The sequence below is a fragment of the Bufo bufo genome, chromosome 10 (genome assembly GCF_905171765.1).
Source record: "Bufo bufo chromosome 10, aBufBuf1.1, whole genome shotgun sequence".
NCBI lineage: Eukaryota > Metazoa > Chordata > Amphibia > Anura > Bufonidae > Bufo > Bufo bufo.
The window spans coordinates 53,625,655-53,639,255 of record NC_053398.1 but is presented as its reverse complement, the minus strand read 5'-3'; the positions used below and the strand labels follow the sequence as shown (position 1 = coordinate 53,639,255).

General features: G+C 45.9%; 1 protein-coding gene across 1 annotated transcript in view; it reads left to right on the top strand.

Moving 5' to 3' along the window:
- LOC120980394 (solute carrier family 22 member 20-like) overlaps nt 1-13,601 on the top strand; it is a 135,806-nt gene that overhangs the window by 16,209 nt on the left and 105,996 nt on the right. Inside the window, exons 2-3 of the mRNA XM_040409482.1 lie at nt 9,802-9,905; nt 11,441-11,595. Of these exons, the coding sequence (XP_040265416.1) occupies nt 9,802-9,905; nt 11,441-11,595 (259 nt within the window). The remainder of the gene's footprint in view (nt 1-9,801; nt 9,906-11,440; nt 11,596-13,601) is intronic.

Sequence of the window (13,601 nt, the reverse complement as noted above, 5' to 3'; positions counted from 1 at the left end):
TCGTCCTGGTTTTAAGGACGATGAGAAGGGGGGAAAGTGGTGCAGAAAACAACAATCTTCAAACTTTTTACTAACCATTCTAACCTCTCAACTGTCAATCAATTTTCTAACCTAGTAGGGAATTACGTTGAAAACCATCACGACTGCCTTTTCTTTGACGGTACTTGGGTCAGATTTTGGCAAAAAACGTAAAAATCACGGCCGATCCATGGCCTGAATGTTCTGCTGTAGCCCTTTATTCCTTCAGGGATGCCCCCAGGCAGCCCCACGGGTTATCACCCGATATCCACCACCAGATTCGGGAGTCTCTCCCGATCCCAGACTCAATAACCAGTGTTCATTCTAGTCAACCAGGTGATTGGGTCGTGCTAAAGAAACATCTAAGGACGGGACTAGAGCCGAGATATCTTGGGCCATTCCAGGTGCTGCTAATGTCATCAACCTCCCTCAAGGTCGAGGAACGTGACTGGTGGATCCACGCCAGCCATTGCAAGAACCTACTGGACCACAAAGCGCAATGATCAGGTACCTCGTATTCCTTTATTCTTTCTGTCTAATGCACTTTGTAAAATGTTATGAGGAGTCACATCCGAATTTGTTATTCAGAATGCATTTGCAGTTAGCAAAGACGGCGAATAGATCCAACTGCTGGGTGTGCTCCAATCCACCTCCAGGTCAGAGCCTCCCGGCCATGGCGGCAGTTCATGCCCTTTATGACATCAGGGTGGGCATGAGAAGAATCAACCCTTTAGGTAAATCTGTGGAGCGTCACCTATCCGTAGAGTTCAACCATACATTCTTAGATGGTAACGTCAGCCCTGAGACTTGTAGTAGGCTTTGTAGACCTGTGTGGGTATCAGGTCAATTAGGGCCACCCCAGATTCCATAGGTCGGACCGAATGCCCATCTGGGATCACTGTCCAGATCGACAATAGAATCCCTGACCGTAACAACCTAACCACCAGACACTACTATATCTGCTGGAGGGGGGTGGTGTGACATTCAGGACGGTGCAGCAATCCATTTATCCATCCAGCTGTTGCTCAACTCCCGTAACCAGAACCCTAATGACCTTTGTGTCTCTCTAACTGGGCCCTATTACTTCTTGTGTGGGCAGGCTGCTTACAGAGTCATTCCCACGAATGCTAGAGGGTCATGCTCCTTAGTTAGGTTAGTCCCCGCCTCCTACATTGCTGATGGTCACGAGGATCTGATGGTGCAGAGGAGGGTGAGTATGGGAAGAAGGACTAGGAGGGAGCTGTTCTCTGCAGGGGACCGTGCTTGGGCATGGTTTCCGGCATGGACCGGATGGGGTATAGAACTTATGAAGCGACTGAACAAATTTTCTACCCTAGTGGATGAGATGTTCAACGAGACAGTCAAAACCATGAGAGAAGTCTCCTCCGAACAGCGACAGTTAAAATCTCTTCTCCTCCAGGAGAAGATGGCTCTCGACTATCTTTTATCTGAAAAGGGGGGTTTCTGTGAATTCATCGGGGAGGATTGCTGCACCTGGGTGGAAGATACTGGTGACAAGGTTCAGGCCCATCTAGATAGAGTTAAGGCGTTACAGGGGCAAGCAGGTGTGATTGCAGATGAAGGTTGGAACCCCTTTTAAAGGTCTGGGGGGCTTTGGTGATATGTTGTTTTCTATAGGATCGTGGCTTAAGGAAATTGGAGTGTATGTCCTGTTACTGCTGTGCTTTCTATTTCTTTTCTATGTGGCGGTGAGAATGACCTGCTGCTTGATAAATTCGAGTCGCGAGGAGCCGTTCAGAGGACCACGTTATGATCGAAGAGAACCAACGCCCGGAGCAACCGGATTCTTACTCCAGGAGGACCAACCCAAGAAGAACCACCGCATTTTAAGGAACCGTCATGGAGAATCACCCTTCCCTTTGAAGGCATTTCTTTATTAGAGACACTTTAGAGACTTTTCACTGTCACCACCCTTGCCAGACGTTGCAGTCAAGCAACCGAAGAGGCCCAAGAATGATAGGCCAGGTTCTTCTTGTTAGTTCATCTGTAGTGTAGCATGTTCCCCTTTACATGTTTATTCCCTTTAGAGGTCTGGTTTGAGTGATTGTAGTGTTAGGAAGCCGCTGAAATGACGACATATGGTGAAAAAGGGGGGAACTGTTGTGGAAAAAATATTGTTCGCCGTATGGTCGCCATCTATCCTATGGAGATGCGCAGATTCGTTCGCATTCGCGTTGGCATCTGCGCAGAAACTTTCGCATCATGGTCTGGTCGTCCCGACCTGTAGCTGATTTGTACCCGGCCTGGTATTACCATTTATATCTTCGCCAGCCAATCACTTCATACCATAACCTGTCTCCCCATTGGTCATGATTGTAAGACCGCCTTCCAGCCAATCATTTCATACCATAACCTGTCTCCCTATTGGTCATGATTGTAAGACCGCCTCCCATCTTCTGGTATAAATAAACCACGTCTAGCTGTTGGAAGCAGGCACATTATTGGATCCTACTTGAGAACCTCTCTGTGATGTTATTTTGGAGGAATTGCGCACACATCAACGCACACTACACCAAGGATTTCCTGATTGTACTTCTGGCGGTCGTTTTCGGTTGTGAGAACGAAACAAAGGAGCGAACGGCGATATCAGGACCGAGCACACCAAAGCCAGCTCCAAGGAGTTCCCTGGCGTGGCAGTTCTTCAGACAATGTGCTGACGACAAGACACGAGTGGTTTGCACACTGTGCAATCAGAGCCTGAAGCGAGGCATAAACGTTCTCAACCTGAGCACAACCTGCATGACCAGGCATCTAAGTGCAAAGCACAAGCTGCAGTGGAGTAGACACCTCAAAAACCAAGAAAGGTCTCTGGCTCCTCCTGCTTCCTCTTCTGCTGCAGTCTCGGCCTCTGGAGTGACAGTGGCACCTGCCACCCCGCAAACAGGATCTGCCAGCAACACCACCATTTGGGTCACCAAGCATCTTCACAATGTCCCACGGAAGCGTTCAGCTCTCCATCTCCCAAACACTGGAGCGGAAAAGGAAGTACGCCCCTACCCACCCCGCGATCCCTGGCCCTGAATGCCAGTATTTAAAAATTACTGGCCTTTGAAATGATGTCATTATGTCTTGTGGAGACGGAGAGTTTTAAAAGCCTTATAGCGATGGCTGTCCCACAGTACGTCGTGCCCAGCTGCCACTACTTTTCCAGATGAGCCATCCCTTCCCTGCACAACCAAGTGGGGGACAAAATCAGGTGTGCACTGCGCAACGCCATCTGTGGCAAGGTCCACCTAACTACGGATACGTAGACCAGTAAGCACGGTCAGGGACGTCATATCTCCCTAACAGCACACTGGGTAAATGCAGTTGCGGCTGGGCCTGAGGCAGATAGCAGTTTGGTGCATGTCCTTCCACCACCGAGGATTGCAGGGCTCTTTAGTTTGCCTCCTGTTGCTTCCTCCTCGTACTCCGCTTCCTCATCCTCTACCGCCTCCTCATCCGGTCAGCGTAACACCTTCACCATAAACTTCAGCACAGCCAGGGGTAAACGACAGCAGGCAGTTTTAAAACTTATCTGTTTGGGAGACAAACCCCACACCGCGCAGGAGCCATGGACGGGCATGGAACAACAGACCGATGAGTGGTTGGTGCCAGTGAGCCTCAAGCCCGGCCTGGTGGTGTGCGATAATGGGCAAAATCTCGTAGCAGCTCTAGGACTAGCCGGTTTGACGCACATCCCTTGCCTGGCGCATGTGCTGAATTTGGTGGTGCAGAGGTTCCTGTCTGCGCTGCAGCATAACTTCGGCCTTCCCGCTCACCGCCTCATATGCGACGTGCCCACAAGGTGTAACTCCACCTTGCACATGCTGGCCAGACTGTGCGAGCAGCAGCAGGAGATAGTGGAGTTTCAGATGCAGCACGCATGGGTGAGTCGCTCTGCGGAACAGCACCACTTCACCACCAATGACTGGGCCTCCATGCGAGACCTGTGTTCCTTGTTGCGCTGTTTCGAGTATTCCACCAACATGGCCAGTGCCGATAACGCCGTTCTCAGCGTTACTATCCCACTTCTATGCCTCCTTGAAAAAACGCTTCTGGCGATGATGGAAGAGGATGTGGCACACGAGGAGGAAGAGGAAGAGGGATCATTTCATAGGGTTTCCGGACAGTCATTCAGAAGTGACTCCGAGGGTGGGTTCCTGCACCCGCAAACCCCAGGTACACAATTGTCCAGCCAGGGCACAGTTCTGGAGAATGGCGAGTTGGAGGATGAGGAGGAGGAGATGGAGGAGGAGGAACTGTGTTCACAGCAGGGTGGCGCCCAAACCAGCTCATGGCCATCACTGGTGCATGGCTGGGGGGATACAGAGGACACAGACAATACACCTCCCACAGAGGACAGCTGTATGGGCAGCCTCTGGGCAGCCTGGTACACATGAGCGATTACATGCTGCAGTGTCTCCGCAACTACCACTGAGTTGCCCACATTCTAACTTGTGCTGATTACTGGGTGGCCATGCTGCTGGATCCCTGTTACAAGGACAACGTACCATCCTTAATTCTGTCACTGGAGCGTGATCGTAAGATGCACGAGTACAAGCCCACACTGGTAGACGCGCTGCTGGTGGCAATTCCACCTGACAGCGGGGGCACAATGGAAGCACCAGGCGAATGCAGAGGAGGAGGAAGAGGTCGCCAACTCAGCTGGGGCACCACCAGCACCCAAAAGGCAGGGTTAGCATGGCCGAAATGTGGAAAAGCTTTGACAGCACACTACACCAACCAGTACCACCAGCTGATATGGAATGTCTTAGCAGGAGGCAGCATTTCAGCAACATGGTGGAGCAGTATGTGTGCTCACGCCTACACGTACTGAATGACGGGTCTGCCCCATTCAACTTCTCGGTCTCCAAATTGGGCACATGGCCCGAGCTTGCCCTTTATGCCTTGGAGGTGCTGGCCTGCCCTGCAGCCAGTGTATTGTCTGAACCTGAGTTTAGTACGGCAAGGGGCATTATCACAGACAAGCGCAGCCGCCTGTCCACAGCCAATGTCAATGGACAAGCTCACGTTCATTAAAATGAACCGGGCATGGATCCCACAGGACTTGTCTGTACCTTGTGCTGAATAGACATGTATACCGGCCTTACCCAGCCATTGTTATACTACAGCACAATTGCTCATTGTTTTTTTTTATATTTCCCACTCTTTTGGGGTGTACCCTAATTAGAAAAAATAAAAATATAAAAATTAAAACCAAAATCTAGTGTTGGCTACCTCGTCCTCCTCCACCGCCTCCTCAACCTCCTACTCCATATGGACCTCCACCTCATACATCAAGATTTTTTTTTTTTATTTGTACGTATTTTATTTTATTTTATTGTATGTCATTTTAATAATTTGTCTGTTACATTTTTGGGTGAAATTCACCAATTTTTGGCTGTGATATACCCCTGCTTTACCTAGCGGACAGGTTAATAAATTTTACTAATTTTTCTGTTACATAGTTGGGTGACATTCACCAATTTTTGGCTGTGATATACCCCTGCTCTACCTAGTGGACAGGTTAATAAATTTCACAAATTTTTCTGTTACATTGTCGGGTGAAATTCACCAATTTTTGGCTGTGATATACCCCTGCTCTACCTAGTGGACAGGTTAATAAATTTCACTAATTTGTCTGTTACATTGTCGGGTGAAATTCACCAATTTTTGGCTATGATATACCCCTGCTCTACCTAGTGGACAAGGAAATACATTTCACTAATTCGTCTGTTACATTCTTGGGTGATATTTTACAATTTTTGCCGTGAATAAACCCCTGCTCTGCATAGGTGACAGGGACCGAATTTTTTTTAAATCGTCTGTTCCATTGGTGGGTGACATTAACCCATTATTGGCGATGAAAAACTACTGCTCTGCATAGGTGACAGGGAATTAAATTTAAAATATTCGTCTTTAATTGACACACGCACCCTCCTTTCATTCGATGCTTCAACTTTAACAACTTGTCCCACATTTCCGCTCAATCATATTGGAGCCATTGACCTCCCTTGGATGTGGTATCTCTTTCTCACGCTCCGGCATGGAACCCTGATTCGCCGTTAACAGTGATCAACATGGTAGGCGCAGAAAAGAACATCGAAAGTTGTCGTGCGATCAGGCAGAAATTATCTATAGTCAACAAAGCAGCAGCAGGGCCTCTCCTGTCTAACGTTTCCAAATCCAAAATACCCCAGTGACATTTCCTATAATTTTTTATTAATCATTCCAATAACAGGGCATCTTAAATGGAGATTTGGGTACTCACGGTCATATTTGGTGGACTTGCCCTAAAATAAAGTCCTACTGGCAGACAGTGTGTAAAACTATCTCAGAAGTATGCAGGGTTCCTATCTCGATATCACCTAAAACTATGCCTTTTTGGGATATATGTTGATCTTAATTGCTCTAAACCTACCCGTACGCTTTGCAATGTCTTGTTAGCTGCAGCTAGATTACTGATTGCAGTGTGTTGGAAGTCTACGGACTCTCCAGGATTGCCACATTGGACTCAGAAATGCGATCAACTGTACCATCTTGAGAAAATAGCCTACTGGGACTCCCGTGCATCTCATCAATTTGAGAAGGTTTGGGGGCCCTGGAAAAAGTATAGAAACTTCTCGGATGCCTAAATTAATTAATAGGAATAGCGAAAGGGAGATTAGCTCCCAATATAATGATGGGGTCTTGGGTGGAGCCCTGGTGCCTCCTACGCTTTCATTATACCACGTATTCCTTTTAAGTGCAGTGCTACATTTATGCAATATCTTCACATTCCAGCAAGATAATTCATGATACCTGAGGGGTTCCAATTAATTTTATAACCCACTTTCCTTTCCTAACCCCCCTTCCCCCCCCCCCCCTCCCCCTATTCCTTCTCCCTCCCTTTCCCCGGTTACGAAGGTTCCTAGTCTACTGTTATGCAGCTATGCCTTGCTCCTTGGTATTTCACAAATCTGAGAAACAGATTTTTGACACGGCATTGTAACTTTATTCTGTAAATGTGTAATGTTTTGACTGATTCTCTAAAATGCCATGTGTAGCAGCATATTTGTTTTTGCGAATTGTTCATAGTATTGTACAATAAAAAATAATTTTGCAACAAATGGGGTGGATTTGGAAAATAAAAAAGCAATTCCGCCACAAAAAAAAAAAAGAGTCCTGTATTGTTATTTATCATCACTACCCCCCCCCCCCCCGAGTCGGGAGTGGGTAATTGCCGCGCGCCCCCTCCTTTACTTGGAAGCTTCGGCTTCAATAATTTGTCCGCTCGATCACATTTATTTTCATACATTGAGCTCCCTTGGATGTGGTCTCCCTTTCTCATGCTCCCTCTCCGGCATGGAACCCTGATTAGCCGCTAACCATGATCAACATGGTAAGCGCAGAAAAGAACATCGAAAGTTGATAGAGCAGATATCCAATTGAATCGTGGACATCACGGGGACGTGCGACATGGTGGGGCAGTATATGTTGTAGGGGATCGTCTCTTTTCAGGGGGTCACACTCACAGATATCTTCGCAGACACGATTATAATGTCCAAACTCTTGCTTTATTTCAGACACTTTAGAAAAGCACAGGTTAAGAAGTCACAGCTTCAACTTATCACGTGTGACATCCACACAAAATAACAAACGCTTGCCCGGCTAGGGTCTAACTAAACACATAAGCGTATCCCTGACTCACCTAGAGAGCGCTGTTCACACATGGAACACAAATGCGGCTTTCCTCAGCCATACAGTCCAGCAACCTCCAGGCTGTGACACTTCAATACCTTTTGGGGGATTGTGGCCCAGTAGTCCTCCCGACTCTGGCCTCGTGATCCTTGTTTCACAGGCGTCACCGCGTCCCCCAAAGTTCAGGCTATCGCCTAGCCTCGTTGCCCCTCAGCCCACCCGGCTGGGACCACTGACACAGAGCCTCACCAGGACTCTGCTTCACAAGACACTCCAGAGTGAGCCACACCCAATATCCAGTAGCAGGATTAAATAGGATCCCTGGACATGAGCATGCCTCAAGTCCCGGACTGGAACCTGGGGAAACAACACCTCAATGTTCACATTGCCACAGTGTGCACACGCCTACATGTGCTGACTGATGGGTCTGCCCCATTCAACTTCTGGGTCTCCAAATTGGGCACATGTCCTGAGCTTGCCATTTACGCCTTGGAGGTGCTGGCCTGCCCTGCAGCCAGTGTGATGTCTGAACGTTTGTTTAGCACGGTTGGAGGGGGTTATCACAGGTTATATTTCACAATGTTTTGGAATGTTTTGGGGTGTACCCTAATTTAAACAAAAATAAAAATAAAAAAATGTAAACCAAAAACCAGTGTTGGCTACCTCCTCCTCCTCCACTGCTGCTTCCACCTACACCACCACATCCACCGCCTCCTCAACCTTCTACTCCATATGGACCTCTTCCTCCTAGATCAAGATTATTATTTTTTATCTTTATGATTTTTATGTTATTTTAAGTCATATCCTATCCACATTTGTTTGCAGAGCACTTGCCATGCTCTTAGCCACATTTTGATGCCATTTTCAGCCCTCTAGCCCTTTCCATGACTTTTTTAGAGCCATTTTAGTGCTCCAAAGTTCAGGTCCCCATTGACTTCAATGGGGTTCGGGGTCAAGTTCGGGTCCCGAACTCGAACTTTTTTGTGAAGTTCGGCCGAACCTGTCGAACCCGAACATCCGCTCAACTCTAACTCTGATATGTGGGTGGCACTTCTGCTAGCGAAGGAAGTCCTACATAAGATTGTGGTTCCCCCTAAGGACCTAGCATAGTTTCTCATAAAAAGCTAATTCATTCTACTTCTTGCTTTAACTTCATCATAGTTTTCTGCAGATAATAGTTCTCTCATGAGCTTTACTAATAACTTTAAGTTATTTAAGCACTTTATGATCTCTCTGAGAGGTATATCTGAGGTTAACCAATAGTTCACTTGCTCTACTTGGTTTGCAGTTTGCTCTATACAATTGCTTATGATCTGGTATGAGCAGTTTGCATTTATATGCAATTTGTTTAGATTGTATGATTGTATGGCTCAGTAGTTCGTTTCGTATGGTGGAACTGTAAGTAAACATACATATAACCAGTTCAGTATAGAGTTTTCAGTAAAGATGCTCCAAAATTGTTATTTCATGGTAAATACAAGTATTTAAAGGGATTTTGCCATCTCAGACAATGAGGGCATATCACTAGGATATGCCCCCAGTGTCTGATAGGTGCAGGTCCCACCTCTGGGATCCGCACCTACAATAAGAACAGGGCGGGGAAATGCGCAGCCGCCCTCCATTCATTTCTATGTGACCGCCGAAAATAGCTGAGTGCTGTCTCGGCTATTTCCGTCTGCCCCATAGAAATTAATATGAGCAGGGGCCATACGTGCGCAGTGCGCTCCAATTCACTTCTATGGGAGCAGAGCTTGGTGGTGGATGGACCCCGGGAACTCTGGGATCCTCCAGCCACAGCTCTCCCCACTCCATTCTCGTTGTAGGTGCGGGTCCCAGAGGTGGGACCCGCACCTATCAGACAATGGCGGCATATCCTAGCGGCATATGCCCCCATTGTCTGAGATGGGAATACCCCTTTAATTAAAGAGTTTTGAGAGTTGTTGGGTTATTTTTGGCTAGAGGTAAACTATGGCATACTGTAAAATTCCACAACCTTTTTCTTTTAACTTTATCAGACCATATTGCCATCAAGCTTATTTACCTAATTTAGTCATTCTAGGTCTGTATGATAAGACATAAAGTTTCTTCTCTCTCCTGCAGTGGGATCTAGTCTGTAACCATCGTAAAATGAGGCAGATCGCCCAATCAATTTACATGGCCGGGGTGTTGGCTGGAGCTTTCGTGCTTGGGAGTTTGTCTGACAGGTAATCTCACATAGTGTGCATAAATCACAGCAGCACACCCTTCTAGTCCCACCATTCATTGAAATGTTGTGCTTTATGAACTAATGACTAGTTAGTTTTCCTTTTTTTTAAGTATAAACATTGGTAAGGAATTACCAGTATGCACCTTGTATGGGAACACACAGAATCCCTACAGTTCTGTATCACAGCCCTATAGGCACAGTGTTTCGTGCCTCCTTGAGGCATTATATCAGACCCAGACTGAAAATGGGTTGTTCTGTCAGTTTCCAGAAGAGCAGCTCAAAGTAAGCCTAGAAGTGATGGTTTCTTGTACAAAAACTATATACAAAATAATATAAAGTGAGATTAAGGATAGGCCCGTCTCACTTATCATTTTCTAGGCCTATCATTTTCTACGTTTTAGGTGTATAAAATTGTTTAAATCTAAGCCAGCAAGAGAGCTGGCATGGATTTAGACAGACGGTGGATGCGCCAAAATTATGTAGATGCCGGCGCCTCTACATAAATTTAGCACATCCACCGCCAGCAAAAAAGGTATTAGGACCTGCGTCTAAAATGCCGGTCTTAATAAATTATTCCCATAGTGTCCAAGTCAGCTTGTAATTTATAGACATACATAGTTTGGTATCATCTTCAAAAATAGAAACAGTGCTATCAATAAATAAATTAAATAATACAGGACCCAGCACTGGACCTTGGGGTACACCACTTATAACCCAGGACCATTCTGAATAGGAATAATTGACCACAACTCTCTGGACACAGTCCCTTTTTAAATCCAATTAAAAACTATACTTTCAAAGCCTGTAGACCTTATTTTACCTATGACGGACAGTACCAGATGCCTTTGCAAAATCCAGAAACACTACATCCACAGCCACCTCTCTGTCCAGGCTTCTACTTACCTCCTCAATAAAACAAATCAGGTTGGTCTTCTGCTGTATCACAGCTGTAGCAGCACCGAGGATAAGAGGGGTGGATCATGGACAGAGGGGGCTCGGGACAGTAGGTATAATTTTTTTTTTTTCTGGCAGAGGATCTCAATACCAGAAAAAAATGTTTCCGTTTAGTCCTCATGCATTCTGAATGGAAAGAGATCCAGCAAAATGGTTGAGATTTAAAAAAAATATTTTAGTGGTGCGGACAGATTAGCTATATCAAACATTTTGCCATAAGACCAGCACTGAGCTTCTGTGACAGTCTACATGCCCAAAATACCTCCACTACATCCCTATGTTTAGCACAGGAGGAAAGTTACCAAAAGGAGGGTTCTGTGACAGATGACTTCTGCAGGAACAGCAGCCGACCATCCGTGGACAGTGGCACAATCTGGGACTGTCTTCTTGAAGCTAGAACATATGGGAGTGTGAATGTGGTCTTATGGAGACTATAGGTACCAACAGCTAAGCACTGTATCACTGAATTACAAATAAACCAATAAATTAGAATAAAGTCATTGTGGCAAAGCACAGATGAAAGAGAAGTTTGTCCTATTGATACATTGCTATAATACATATTGATTTTGTCTTTATTAGGTTTGGACGTAAATCCATTTTGACCAGTTCGTGCCTGATAATGGCTGTATCTGGCACATGTGCAGCCTTTCTTCCCGGTTTTGTGACTTACTGTGTCTTCCGGTGCTTGAGCGGGATGGCTTTCTCTGGAATTGTTCTCAATACCATCTCTTTGAGTATGTGAACAGCTTCCTTACCTGTCATACCACATGAAAACGTTTTAATTGCCAGCAATTTTCTATATTTGAAGATTCTCATTTTAATATTTTATGCAGCATTCATTTATTAGCGTGTAACTGAATTTTTTTTTTTCTTCAATGCCACCAGATCTAAGGCAGCTCTCCTATAAGTCAATGCTCGACCCTTTAAATAGGCCTTGAGACATGACTTGGATAGTAATTAAGCCAGCATCTCATCTGCAGACAGCTGTTTTGGGGTGATTGCCCCTCATCAGTGCAGGAGAGAAAAAGAGACAGGAGGCAGCGCCTCTTGTGTGTTTCCGTTTGCCACAAGGTCGCAATAGATAATAAATTGCGCTTACGATATGATGTTGTGATGAGTCACAACACCTTTATTTTGCCTTGCTGGTATTTTCCCGTCTAGCTTGCGGGGAATCTTCTCTGCTGCCAAGGTCTTTGCCCTTACCGCTGAAGCGGTTTTCAGGAATGAGAAACAGTAGTAAAAAGGAAGAAACACAGGATCTTTTCCCGGCGCTGATGCAGAAGACATGGGACCAGAATGGTATCGGTAAAACAGTAACAATTCTTTATTCCGGGTCTACGCGTTTCAGGGGCGAACAGCACCCTTCATCAGGACAATAAAACATTTACAATGTGTATAGTGGAGTGTGTTTATTTATACTTTATTTGGGCACGCTATTCTCGGGCGGTTTGTGGGCGGTGTTTTGCCCGAGAGACAGCGCTGCTACATCGTAATGGGAATGTCAAAAGTGCAGAAGCAAGGGGTGATGTCAATGGGGATTTTCACCATAAACCGTCACCCATCACGTAAAAAACATAGAGTGTAGGGAAAGAAATGAAAAGAGGTGAGCGCCACTACGTTAATAAATACAATATAGTAAATAAGTATTTGTGAATAGGATACTTTAAAGGATACTATAAATATTGTTATTAAAAACACCATTTGATGAACCTAAAATAAATTACAAATTGGTAATTGTTATATTAAGGTATTGAACCGTTAATAAAAGTAAATCATTCACTCACTTCACTGGGGGGTGGTCGTCAGGATAAGCACATGACACCTGAGACCTTACTGCGAGAGCGATGTCAGGGAACTACTTTTCTTCTATGCACGGATCTGTTGAAGGGATGTGGGACCTTCTTGTAGCAGTGGCCATGAGGGTAACAGTTAGGGGGAATTAGCAGTCCACAGTGATTTAACTCTCCCTCTGTATACCTGTCAGGGCACAGAACCATTTTTAGAAAGTGAGGGCGCACAGGCTATGGATCACGGATAAATGATAGATAGTATAGTTGCTATTGGCAACTACAGAACCTTCTACTCATGCTACCTTCTACCAATGAATTGAATACAGGGGAGGGAGGGGGGGCCGCACTGGCCACCAATGAATTTAATACAGGGGAGGGAGGGGGGGCCGCACTGGCCACCAATGAATTTAATACAGGGGAGGGAGGGGGGGCCGCACTGACCACCAATGAATTTAATACAGGGGAGGGAGGGAGGGGGGCCACATTGGCCACCAATAAATTTAATACTGGGGAGGAAGGGGGGGGCCGCACTGGCCACCAATGAATTTAAAACTGCGGCACCTGAGGGGTTAATTGTGCTGATCACAGCCCCCTGTAAGAGATCGGGTGCTGCCAGGCAGCAGGGGGCAGTCATGTAAACAGTTCTTAGTATATTCTAACTTGAAGCGTCCCCATCACTATGGGAACGCCTCTGTGTTAGAATATACTGTCGGATCTGAGTTTTGACGATCTAACTCAAATCCGATGGTATATTCTAACATAGAGGCGTTCCCATGGTGATGGGGACGCTTCAAGTTAAAATATACCATCGGATTGGAGAAAACTCAGATCCGATGGTATATTAATAGGGACTCCTGACTTTACATTGAAAGTCAATGGGGGACGGATCCGTTTGCAATTGCACCATATTGTGTCAACGTCAAACGGATCCGTCCCCATTGACTTGCATT